This window comes from Antedon bifida, chromosome 7 (genome assembly GCF_963402885.1).
Source record: "Antedon bifida chromosome 7, ecAntBifi1.1, whole genome shotgun sequence".
NCBI classification, from domain to species: domain Eukaryota; kingdom Metazoa; phylum Echinodermata; class Crinoidea; order Comatulida; family Antedonidae; genus Antedon; species Antedon bifida.
In genome coordinates, this window is record NC_136232.1 from 15,904,440 (window position 1) to 15,917,171 (window position 12,732).

A 12,732-nucleotide genomic window follows, 5' to 3' on the forward strand; every position below is an offset into this window, starting at 1 on the left:
AGGGAGTTGAGTAATTAGATGTTTTGCCCTACTCTGACGTAATTTGTACTTTATACTAAGTACATTTGAGAATACCAAGCGAAAAAATTCGCAAGTAGTTCTCGGGTGGGACTCGAACCCACGACCTCCAGATCACTAGCCTGGCGTTCATACCTCTAGACCACCGAGCTTGCGCTGATGGCTAGCGGTTAGATTCGAGCCCAAGTAAGCAGCGGGTACTGCACCAACAGGATTGTAATTGTAGTTTTTTGCGTCAGGGAGTTGAGTAATTAGATGTTTTGCCCTACTCTGACGTAATTTGTACTTTATACTAAGTACATTTGAGAATACTTGCGAAAAAATTCGCAAGTAGTTCTCGGGTGGGACTCGAACCCACGACCTCCAGATCACTAGCCTGGCGTTCATACCTCTAGACCACCGAGCTTGCTCTGATGGCTAGCGGTTAGATTCGAGCCCAAGTAAGCAGCGGGTACTGCACCAACAGGATTGTAATTGTAGTTTTTTGCATCAGGGAGTTGAGTAATTAGATGTTTTGCCCTACTCTGACGTAATTTGTACTTTATACTAAGTACATTTGAGAATACTTGCGAAAAAATTCGCAAGTAGTTCTCGGGTGGGACTCGAACCCACGACCTCCAGATCACTAGCCTGGCGTTCATACCTCTAGACCACCGAGCTTGCGCTGATGGCTAGCGGTTAGATTCGAGCCCAAGTAAGCAGCGGGTACTGCACCAACAGGCTTGTAATTGTAGTTTTTTGCGTCAGGGAGTTGAGTAATTAGATGTTTTGCCCTACTCTGACGTAATTTGTACTTTATACTAAGTACATTTGAGAATACTTGCGAAAAAATTTGTTATTATGCAAACAATTACGTATGGTTTTAGGATATTAATAAAATATATAGATAATATGCCGTTATAGATCAATCTACCGGACATACAGTAGGACTATGATGTACAATGATAGATGTGAGAATAATAATGTATGGATAATAAAGGTGGACACGATTCTCAAAGAGGTAATCTGCACTGATATTTAAACATTTAGATTTACGAACGGCGTATGAATGCGAGACACTGAGTTGCACTTACTTAATTATTTACATTAAATGATTATTATAAATGCCCAATATAATATTTAAACGTGTTTAGAAATGGCCATTTTGAAAAGACACAGTCCTTCTCCGAGACCTGTGAAATACAAAAAAAAAAATTAATTTAATGATTGATAATAAATATTTATTAACCAAGTAAAAAGTATCCACATAAATAATCTAGTTCCTAAAAAATATCAATTAAATCTATATAAACGAAAAATGTATATCCCGCTCTAGCATGCATCCCGCTCGATCCATACAAAATAGCGCGACCGATTTCAAACGCGACCGATATAATCAAAAGTATAGCTCTAGCGGCGCGCCATACAAAATACCGGAAGTTGATTTTATCGCGACCGATTTCAAACGCGACCGATTTCAGACGCGACCGATTTCATTGTAAACCGTTTTCAACGCCATGTGGCCTATATCTATGGCGAGTTGAGTTACAGCTAAATGAGTATCGTCAAACCAATAAATATAAGCCAAATCATATACTATCGAATCTTTATATTTTTATAATAATTAAGTTCGTCTGCCGATAAATAAATGTATATTTTATTTGTATTTTAATATTAACTTACGTGCTATCGAATGTTTTATTCTATAATTATTTACATACTATCGACTCATTAATAATTTACGTTTGCATCATAATCTACGTACTATTGAACCTTTATATCTCATTTACGTACTATTGAATCTTTATATCTCCCACTTTAATATATTGGTAATGAAGGGAAAAAATAATGTTGAACTCACCCGACGTTTCTCGAGCACTCTTCTATCGATTCTATGAGTATGCATTAATAATTTACGTACGGTATTGCCGAATATTTATATCTCATTTTTACATACTATCGAATCTTGGTCTTTGTTATTAGTAATATAGGGTGTGTTATACATTAAGTGTTATTCCATCGTAATACATTGTTTGTGTTTTCAATAAAGCAACGTGGGGACGAATACGCCAGAGGAACGCGCACCTTCTACAGCACTATTGCTGGCCGGCACTATAAAATTTTGAAAATTATCTCAACTAATTAGAGCGCTATTTGTATTTAATGGATGTTGTGTAAGCATTAAATTAAAAATATGTATTAATAGAAAAGTCTCTGGAAAAAAAATAGAAAGATATTGGCATATCAGTAAAAATGAGTATTTTATTGAACCTTTATATCTCATTTACGTACTATTGAATCTTTATATCTCCCACTTTAATATATTGGTAATGAAGGGAAAAAATAATGTTGAACTCGCCCGACGTTTCTCAAGCACTCTTCTATCGAATCTATCAGTATGCATTAATAATTTACGTACGGTATTGCCGAATATTTATATCTCATTTACATACTATCGAATCTTGGTCTTTATTATTAGTAATATAGGGTGTGTTATACATTAAGTGTTATTCCATCGTAATACATTGTTTGTGTTTTCAATAAAGCAACGTGGGGACGAATACGCCAGAGGAACGCGCACCTTCTACAGCACTATTGCTGGCCGGCACTATAAAATTTTGAAAATTATCTCAACTAATTAGAGCGCTATTTGTATTTAATGTATGTTGTGTAAGCATTAAATTAAAAATATGTATTAATAGAAAAGTCTCTGGAAAAAAAATAGAAAGATATTGGCATATCAGTAAAAATGGGTTTTTTATGGCGTATTAAAGGCAAAAAATGTCGAGAATAATGTATTTTAGCGGGAATGATGATATCGGGATATTTTTTTATGTTTATCCAAATTATCAGGAAAAATTATATTTTAGCAGGAGATTTTGGGAGACTCGCCATTATCAGAAGAGTTGGGAGGTCTGTCAACTCATTGATGATGGAGCTAAATACCTAATAAATTAAAGTATATGTGACATATAAGGAGATTTTATTAATTACACAATTGGCAACTCAATTGATTAGTATTGGTTTTCTTGGCAACTGGTTGTCTTTGTGATGTTAAGCACTGCTTTTATGGAATGCTAAACTTGCTAATATAATAATGCCAATGTATGTTCATTTTTATAAAATAAAATGTTTACAATTGTTAAAATACTCAATAGAATAAATCTACATTATTACAGGTAATCTTTAAATAAGTGCCTATTAGTTATAGATTACTATATTCGATAATTGAAACTAAATTGTTTGTTAGTTACAGTTTGGAACAAATCCCCACCCTTGAGTATTTACTGTATACAGATGGATTTATTGAATTTACATATTTTACTTTTAGGAAAAAGATGGATTTCAATGAAGCAGTGCAACAGTTGTTAGATCCAAACGAAGGTTCCATCTGTAAAGCAATATCCTTTTCAGTGACAAACACATTTAGTATTTGCACCAGGTGAAATGTTGGTTTTTTCTAGGATATATAGCTTTGGTCTTATTAAAGAACCCAACAAAAGTTTAGGATGTCTCCTGAATAGAGGTTAACCATAGTGTAAAGATATATCCTCATTTGTTTCATGGGAAAATGCCCCTTTAATCAGATGTCTTCTAAATAGTTCCTAAAGGAGGTGGCATTTTTTATCCTTGCATTTTGAAATGAATATTAGTCAATCTTAAGCGTGAGTGAGAGAATCCATAAATTACTTACTTTATACTCTCACACTGATAGATACCTCTTGCTTAGGTTTAAATTTCCTCAAGGTGCAAGTAAGCAGAGCTAGCATACCCTTTACTGTAATATCTGAACCATAACAACAATATTAAATTACTTTTTTACAATGTCATCTTGCCTATTACATTTTCATACTTTTTTCATGATTCTCAATTAATTAATTTTAATATAATTACTGTAAATTGGTTCTATTGCTGTAGAGTAGACTGAACTGAATACCGATGTCACTTCAATTTGTAACCTAATTGATTTTTTTATATTTTTTATTATGCTTTCTGCATGCCAACATGTTAATATGGTTTATAATTGTGTTGTAAATATATTAGATATTATATATTGCAATCTTATATCCTGATATCAGTAGTAATTAATACCTTAACTTGTGAGTACTCATTAGATGCAATACTTGTTCAAGAGTCAACATGGGAGAGAAAGCATACACTACTAGCTGTAGTTAAATGTGTACCAAAGGATGAGGATGCGTAAGTTTGACATCTAAAAATGTATTGGCCATAGAATTATATTACATACCGTATATTTCGGTGTATAAGTCGCACCTGTGTATAAGACGCACCCCCTAACTGAGAGTAAAATATCGGTATTTTTTATATCGTCGATGTATAAGATGCACTTTATATTTCATCAAAACAATGTTTTTTTAAATTGTAATCAATATTATTGTAATAATATATTTTGTTATATCTACAACGGCGTCCTTTATTTAGGTTTTTTCTTACCTAGGCTTGGCCGCGGCCAGCCTCAACAAGTTCTTTCTAACTTGTTATTCATGAGTTTCGCACCCGCAACATCGAGTGCATGACCGTGTGTGTAACACGCACGTGTCTGGGCTAGCCTAGCTCGATCATTTCGAGAGGGCGCACGTTTTCACGGACAATTGTATTCGATTAGTATCTATGTATCCGAGAAGTGTGTACGCTAGGTCCATGCTAAATCAACTGGAGAATATACTAGTCGAATACCGTACACCATGTGGCCGCCAAGAAGGGCTTGCGTTGGGGGTACGGCGGTCGTGCGTATAACTATAAATAAATACTAGCCTAGGCCTATTCCAATCGTAAACGTTTACAAATGAAATTTTATCGGAGCGCCTAAAACAGCTCCATAATGAACAAATCTTTTCATCATTTAGTATAACATCACGCTAAAATGCCTTGAAAACTAGGCGGAAGCAGGTTGCCGTTACGTTAGTAAACTGTAGCTAGGCCTAGCCAACGAGGTGACGATATGTACAATCTGTGTGGTGAGGCATTTATGTTCGGTGTATAAGACGCACCCTTAGTTTTGAGGTCAAATTTGCTTGTCAAAAGTGCAACTTATACACCGAAATATATTATATAACACCTAAATAAATTCCTGTTATTTGATTGGACGATTGTGGGTCACATGGCGTGCAATAGTACGCACTATTAAACGATCGTTTAATAGTACTTTTTGAAACATTTTTGTGTACGAAAAAAAAAACGTTTCGCGGATGAAAAAAAATTTAGTACACAAATTACCCTATGATATGGCTCTGTACTGGGAAATACAACAGCGCCACCTGTCGTCTGGTCTCAGTTTCATTTGTAAACACCACCGCGAGATATGCAACAGCAGCAGATATTTGTGTACGATTTGGACATATATGTACTAATTTCATTCAAAAAGGCATTTAAATTAGCTTTAGATCGTTTTTAGGATTTTGATTAATTAATGGGGACATGCCTACAAGACGTGGAATTGTTGGAAAAACCATAATTAGCCTAGATAAGTTCCAATTGTCTGTCGAAGTTTTGCCTTTCAGCCAAGCTAGTACTAGTAGGCTACTAGGTCTAGCCTAGGCCATGCTCTATTAGGCTAGGCCTAGTCTAGGCGTTTTAGCCTTGCTAGGCCTAAGATTGTTTGGTCGTTTGTTGACATAATTAACACTAAAGTAGGTGTGTTTATAAAATCCATATAAATATAATATTAAATATAATATTAAAAACCAAATGTTACTGTTTTTAATCAATGTGAATGAAATGTAGGCCTTTGGCTAGGGCTACCTTACCTTATTTGATTCAAATGACAAGAATCTATTTAGATGTTATATAAAACAAATAATGAATGTTCTATATTCGTGTAATGGTACAAATAATGGCATTTGGTGAATGATGAAAGGTTAATATCAACTCGGCTGTCGCCTCGTTGATATATAACCTTTCATCATTCACCTCATGCCATTATTTGTACCATTACACTCATAAACATTCATTATTTGTATACTAGTACAGGCTATATGTGACATTTATCCTATGTAACCTTGAAAATTTCTAATAAAAGGTCTTTTGGTATTTTCTTGTAGCTTTAGGTGTGAATAAATACCAAAAAATTTTTGCAGCCTTCTAGTTGCTGCGTTAGTGAGATATTGAGGGTCAAAGGTCAGTGACCTTTTTGTGGCATTTGATGGCTCATAACTCCTCAATTCCTGGGTTTAAAAAGACAACTGTGGTGTCTACTGTGATAATAACTCATGCTAAAGTGGTTATTATCCAGTAACCTTTAGTTACTCCTCTTACAGTTACACATATCATATGGTACCATGTGGCCTAGAAAAAAAGCCCCAGACAAAGTTAACGGTAATTTTGTCTCAATTTTTGAAAAAGGCTAACTTATCAAACTACTTGGAATATTGTTGGCCAATCAGAAGTAAGGGTGGGTTTTTTAAATAGTTAAGATGATATGTTTTAAGTTTAGTTTTAGTTTTGGTATGAAGGTGAACAGACACAGGCCAGCAAGAGGGCCTGTTCATTAAAGAAATATACTTTTACTTTAACTTTAATGCATTTTTGATGTTCATCTTTGTCTGATAACTTTAAATATTAAACCGCTCGGACGTTTCTCCTATATGACTACATAAGTAAACCGCTCGGACTCATGCGAAGCCCGTAACATGGTGGCAGCGGTGCTGGAAACGTTTTTAACCCGTTACTATTAACATTAGACGAACTGTGCTGTGGTGGACCACTTCACAAATTTTTTTTATGGATTGCTTGACTTGATTTTTGATCTGAAACAAGACTTTACCAACATTGTGGATGACATTGTTTTCATGCCAGAAACGCAAAGGGAAAGAAAACTTTCTGTCTATATCATCAATGAGTTCCAAGTTAAAGGTACATTTTTCATTTTGTGGTAAAAGTTTGTGATGCACTATAGTTTAAGTTTTGTTATATATATCTTACTAAGTCTTAAGTCATAGTCATTATATATTGTATAAGTACATTAATGCCTAAACATAAGTCAAGTAGGATCTTAAGATCTCAACAAAGTTCCATAATGAATACCGATGAAGCACAAACTTCTCAGGCTGCTTCTCAAAATAGTACTGTTGTACCAGATATACCCGAAACCACTCAAAATACTGGTAACGAGACCGACATTCCGGATATGGTACTTGATAAAATTTCTGTAGAAATTGGGGGTCAAATGATTTTGATGCACATGCATGATTGGTTGGCCTATCAAAAAATCGAAATGGAAAAAGAAAAGTTAGAATTAGAACGGAAAAAGATTGAATATGATAGAGAGATTGCAATTAAGACATTAGCACGAGACGAAAATGTTGAAACTATAAGAGCTCAAATACAACGAGAGAGTAATGATGGTCATAGCACCACAAGTTCATATGCCTCCACAAAAATAGACCGATATAAACAAAAACTAACTAATAATATCGATGCTGACGCTTATTTTACGGCATTCGAAAGTTATGCTAAAAGGGAACAATGGGAGGAATCCACTTGGGTTCGACGCATCTCCCAATGCATTGAGGGAAAGGCTCGAGACGCCATGAATACCATCATGGACGTAAATTTTGATTACGAAACCCTAAAATGTACGATACTAGAAGTGTTTCAACTGACCCCAGAACATTACAGACAAAAATTTAGGAACTTAAAGCGAAATGACAATGAAAGCATACGTTCCTACATTACAAAGGTTGGGCATAATTTTGATTGTTGGGTGAGATACTCTGGCATTGCGGCTGATGATGCGGCAGGTATTTCGCAATTAATAATACGCGAACAGGTTTTAGAGAACATTCCCAATGATATGCGCCAGCATTTACTTCAAAAGAAAGTATTAAATACAGCTGACTTTGCCAGAGAGGCGGAGGAGTATGCCAGCATAATACCTAATTATTGGCAACGCCATAAGCTAAATAATAAGCAAATAGGCACAAATAGTCATTACAGACCGCAGCCTTACAATAGCAAACCACCAAGGTTTGACAGACCGACTTACAACAGGCCAAGGTTTAACCCGCCTCCTTCTGCACCAAATCACAGTGCATTTAACAGGCCGGCTACACATCCACAAAATGCTAGCTATCAGCAAGATCTGAATTCATTAAACAGGCCATTTATTCCTCAACAACCTCCCCGATTTAGCAACACACAAGGTCGGCAAAATCAAAATCAAAGACAAAAAAATCAACGACCGCACGATTCCTTAAAGTGCATCACGGTGCATAGTGGCTCATCAAATACTGAGCCTTTGAACAAAGCTTTCTTAATTAATGGTATACTTGAGGGTAAAGCCATAACATTTTTGAGAGACACAGGATCGTCAATTACATTGATTGATAAGCAGTTTATTCCCCAAAAGAGTCTCACAGGTTCGTATACCTTAGTCCGAGGCATAGGCCGCACTAACATAGAAATTCCTACCGCTGAGGTACATATTACCACTGTTTTTATAAAGAAAATGGGATTATAATGAGAAAATGCCAACCACAGACACGTTTCCGCAAACAAATCGATGACCAAATAGTTGTACCACAGGAGTACAGAGAACACATTATAAATATAGCTCATGATAAAACTGGACATCTAGGTGTCCAAAAGACACAGGATAGGATAACCCAACATTTTTATTGGCCTGGAATAAACCATCAAGTTAGAGAACATTGTAAAACATGTCCTCAATGTCAGTATTTGACAAAAACAAAGAAACAAAAACAACTATTGCGACCATTACCAATCATTGATATTCCGTTTAAAAGAATTGGGATAGATATTGCAGGTCCATTTTGTGTTACAGAGGATGGAAATAGATATCTTTTAGTATTGTGCGACTATGCAACTAGATATCCAGAAGCCATTCCAATACCCGATCAAACCGCGGTAACTGTAGCACAGAGTTTAATCACTGTATTTTCGAGAGTGGGTTTACCTAGTCAAATTATTCATGACCAAGGTACCAACTTCATGTCTCAAATTATCGTAGAACTATGCAACAAATTGGGAATTGAGAAAATTCCTACTACGCCTTATCACCAACAGACTAACGGACGTACGGAGCGTTTTATAGGTACACTGAAACTTATGATAAATTCGCTGTCTCATGTCCAACGAGAAAACTGGGATAGGTATATTCCATTGTTGTTATTCTCTTATAGAGAAGTACCGTGTGAATTCACAGGATATTCACCATTTCACTTACTATATGGTAGACAAATAAGGGGTCCCTTAAGCTTAATTAAGCAAGGATTCCTTGGCGAGAACACTCAAACAGACATACCTTCACACTTGTTAGGGATAGCTCACAACTTAACTAAGTGGACAGCTAGTGCAAATCACACTAAACAGAAAAAGCAACAGAAAATGAAATCTTATTACGACAGAACTGCAAAAGATATATACTATAAAGTCGGTGAAGAGGTCTTAATTTTCCTCCCAGAAGGCGCGGGAAAATTGGATTCGAAATGGCAAGGTCCATATAAAATCACTAAAAAGGTTGGTGAGGTAGATTATTAAATACATATGCCTGATAAACGTAAATCTCATAGAATTATACATGCTAACTTAATCAAAAAATGGTACACACAAGAAGACGCTCGGCAAATATCTCAATGTTACTGTGTAACTGGGGTAATTCAAGAAATAGGCAATGAATCACTTGTTCAGCCTGTTGATTATGATCTCGAAACACAATTTCTTGATGACAGTATAGGTCCATCCTATAAACAAACACAAACATGGAAAGATGTAAAAATTGCAGACTCCATTTCTACAAAACAAAAACGGGAAATAACCAATACACTTAAGAAACATACTAAGGCATTTTCTGATGTGCCTGGAAAAACTAATGTACTTACACATACAGTAAAAACTACTCATGAAACACCAATCAGACAACGTGCTTACAGGACACCACATTCAATGATGACAAAAGTCAAAGAAGAGGTGTACAGTATGTTGAGTCTAGGGGTCATTGAGAGGTCAACTAGTGCATATGCATCTCCTATTGTCGTTGTACCAAAACCTAACGGTGATATTCGCGTGTGCACTGATTACCGTGCATTGAACAAGATAACTGAATTTGATCCTTATCCTATTCCTAGGATAGATCAGATACTTGATGAAGTAGCTAAAGCTAAATATATCTCAACCCTAGATTTGACTAAGGGATTTTATCAGGTACCTCTAGATCCGCAAGCTAAAGCAAAATCAGCATTTGTGACACCTTTTGGGCAGTTTGCATATAGGGTCATGCCGTTCGGTATGACGAATTCTAGTGCGACATTTCAAAAGCTAGTTGATACTGTGTTGATGGGATGTTCCGCATTTTGCAGACAATATATTGACGATATTGCGATTTTCTCTAATACGTGGCAAGATCATTTAAATCATTTAGATATTGTATTAAGTAAAATTTCAGAAGCTGGTCTTACTATTAAGCCATCTAAATCGAAATTTGCTAACAGCACTGTAAACTACCTTGGACATACCATAGGGGATGGCCAAATAAAGCCTATGTTAGATAAGATAGAGTCGGTAGAGAAATTCCCTACCCCTCAAACTAAAAAGAATGTCAGGTCATTTTTCGGATTGACAGGGTATTATAGGAAGTTTATTCTACACTATGATGACATAGCAAGACCCTTGATAAACTTGACTAAAAAAGCCGAACCTAAGAGAGTAAATTGGATGCCTGAGTGTGATAAAGCATTCACAGATTTAAAATCTCAGCTTATTGCTCACCCCATTTTAAGAGCACCAAACTTTGATAAACCATTTTTACTACAAACTGATGCATCGAAAACAGGAATTGGAGCTGTTTTAAGCCAGTTAGATAATGATTGTAATGAACATCCTATTGTTTACCTTAGTAGAAGGATGTTGCCCAATGAGTTAAATTATTCAGTTGCTGAACAAGAATGTTTAGCTATAGTATGGTCAATTAACAAGTTACGATATTACTTACAAGGGCACAAATTTACAGTTATAACTGACCACAAGGCGTTGAAATGGCTTGACAATACCCGCCATTCAAATAATAGACTAATGAGATGGTCAATGACTCTACAACAATTTACTTTTGATATACAATACCGCAAAGGTATAACAAACACCAATGCTGACAGTTTGTCACGTCGATGTTAGTAATTCAGGGAACATATGGTACATTGCATTATTTTAATTTATAGTTAAGTGAGTACACAAGCTTCATCAGACCAAAATGTGTATGTTATAAGGATTATCACAAATAATCCCACTTTATATAATAAAATTAAGTATTAAGATACAAACGAAAAGATTCTCACAAAGAATCTATATATATTGTGACCATTATAAAAATTGTGTAAAATTGGTTAAAAAAAAAAATAAAAAATTATAATATCTATATTGTCAGTAAAGATTATATTTAGCATCACCAACTAACAATTGGCCAGAGCACTTCACAATATTGAAGGTTATATGTACTACCAACTTACACTTGGTATTAGACACTTTACTGTATTGTAGTACAGCTGATTTATTATGATATTATATTATTTAAGATTTAGAATTAAGTATAAAGTGCATCTCGAACTGTTGCCATAAAATGTTATGAATGTGACCATTAACCGCATCATCTTCTTTTATACAAACTTTGAACACTGTGACCTGTTTATGAACTCTTACATTTATGATTGACAGCAGTGCAACAGTGAAATGAGGAGCATTGAAGAAAAACTTTTATGTAATTAATTTGATTGATATTTTACTTTTAACAGCGTGATTTTTGCAGAACTGCAGAACACTTTATGATTTTGAAGTTAAATTTAACACAGTGGACACCATACCATTGATGAACAATAACTTGAACAATGAACTTTACATTTTGATGATGGAGCAGTAAAAATTATAAACAATGCATTTTTAATTTTAATACTGCAAGCTGAACATTTGAAACTACTTTGAACATTTTCAGTTTTATATTCTCATATTATATTGGTTTAGTTATTAAGTACTGTAGTTAAGGACATACTATTTTTAGAAGAGTGACACACTCTTTTATTCAGTAGGGGGGTGTGATAATAACTCATGCTAAAGAGGTTATTATCCAGTAACCTTTAGTTACTCCTCTTACAGTTACACATATCATATGGTACCATGTGGCCTAGAAAAAAAGCCCCAGACAAAGTTAACGGTAATTTTGTCTCAATTTTTGAAAAAGGCTAACTTATCAAACTACTTGGAATATTGTTGGCCAATCAGAAGTAAGGGTGGGTTTTTTAAATAGTTAAGATGATATGTTTTAAGTTTAGTTTTAGTTTTGGTATGAAGGTGAACAGACACAGGCCAGCAAGAGGACCTGTTCATTAAAGAAATATACTTTTACTTTAACTTTAATGCATTTTTGATGTTCATCTTTGTCTGATAACTTTAAATATTAAACCGCTCGGACGTTTCTCCTATATGACTACATAAGTAAACCACTCGGACTCATGCGAAGCCCGTAACATCTACATCTATGTTTTAGTGGTCAAACAACAAAATAAAGTTTTTGCAAATTTCGGGTTACTTGTGCCATTGGTCAGATAGTCGGGTCAAAGGTCATTGACCTTTATTCATTAATAACTACTACTAGTTTAGGACCTGGGTAAAATTTGTATGCATTCAATTTAGGAGAGAATATCTCAACTGTTATAGGATAATTAGACCCCAAGGAACAACATGGGATATGTGCCAAATTCGTTATCTGGG

At 35.0% G+C, this 12,732-nt stretch overlaps 1 protein-coding gene and 3 non-coding genes across 4 annotated transcripts in view; 1 reads left to right on the plus strand and 3 right to left on the minus strand.

The window, feature by feature from the left end:
- LOC144849177 (inositol polyphosphate 5-phosphatase OCRL-like) overlaps positions 1 to 12,732 on the plus strand; it is a 61,476-nt gene that overhangs the window by 1,134 nt on the left and 47,610 nt on the right. Inside the window, exons 2-3 of the mRNA XM_078706207.1 lie at positions 3,329 to 3,398; positions 4,106 to 4,197. Of these exons, the coding sequence (XP_078562333.1) occupies positions 3,336 to 3,398; positions 4,106 to 4,197 (155 nt within the window). The 5' untranslated portion in view covers positions 3,329 to 3,335. The remainder of the gene's footprint in view (positions 1 to 3,328; positions 3,399 to 4,105; positions 4,198 to 12,732) is intronic.
- On the minus strand, positions 96 to 170 carry Trnat-agu (transfer RNA threonine (anticodon AGU)). Its single transcript has one exon. It is a non-coding gene; the product is annotated as a tRNA-Thr (tRNA).
- Trnat-agu (transfer RNA threonine (anticodon AGU)) lies at positions 350 to 424 on the minus strand. Its single transcript has one exon. It is a non-coding gene; the product is annotated as a tRNA-Thr (tRNA).
- Positions 604 to 678, minus strand: Trnat-agu (transfer RNA threonine (anticodon AGU)). The gene has a single exon. It is a non-coding gene; the product is annotated as a tRNA-Thr (tRNA).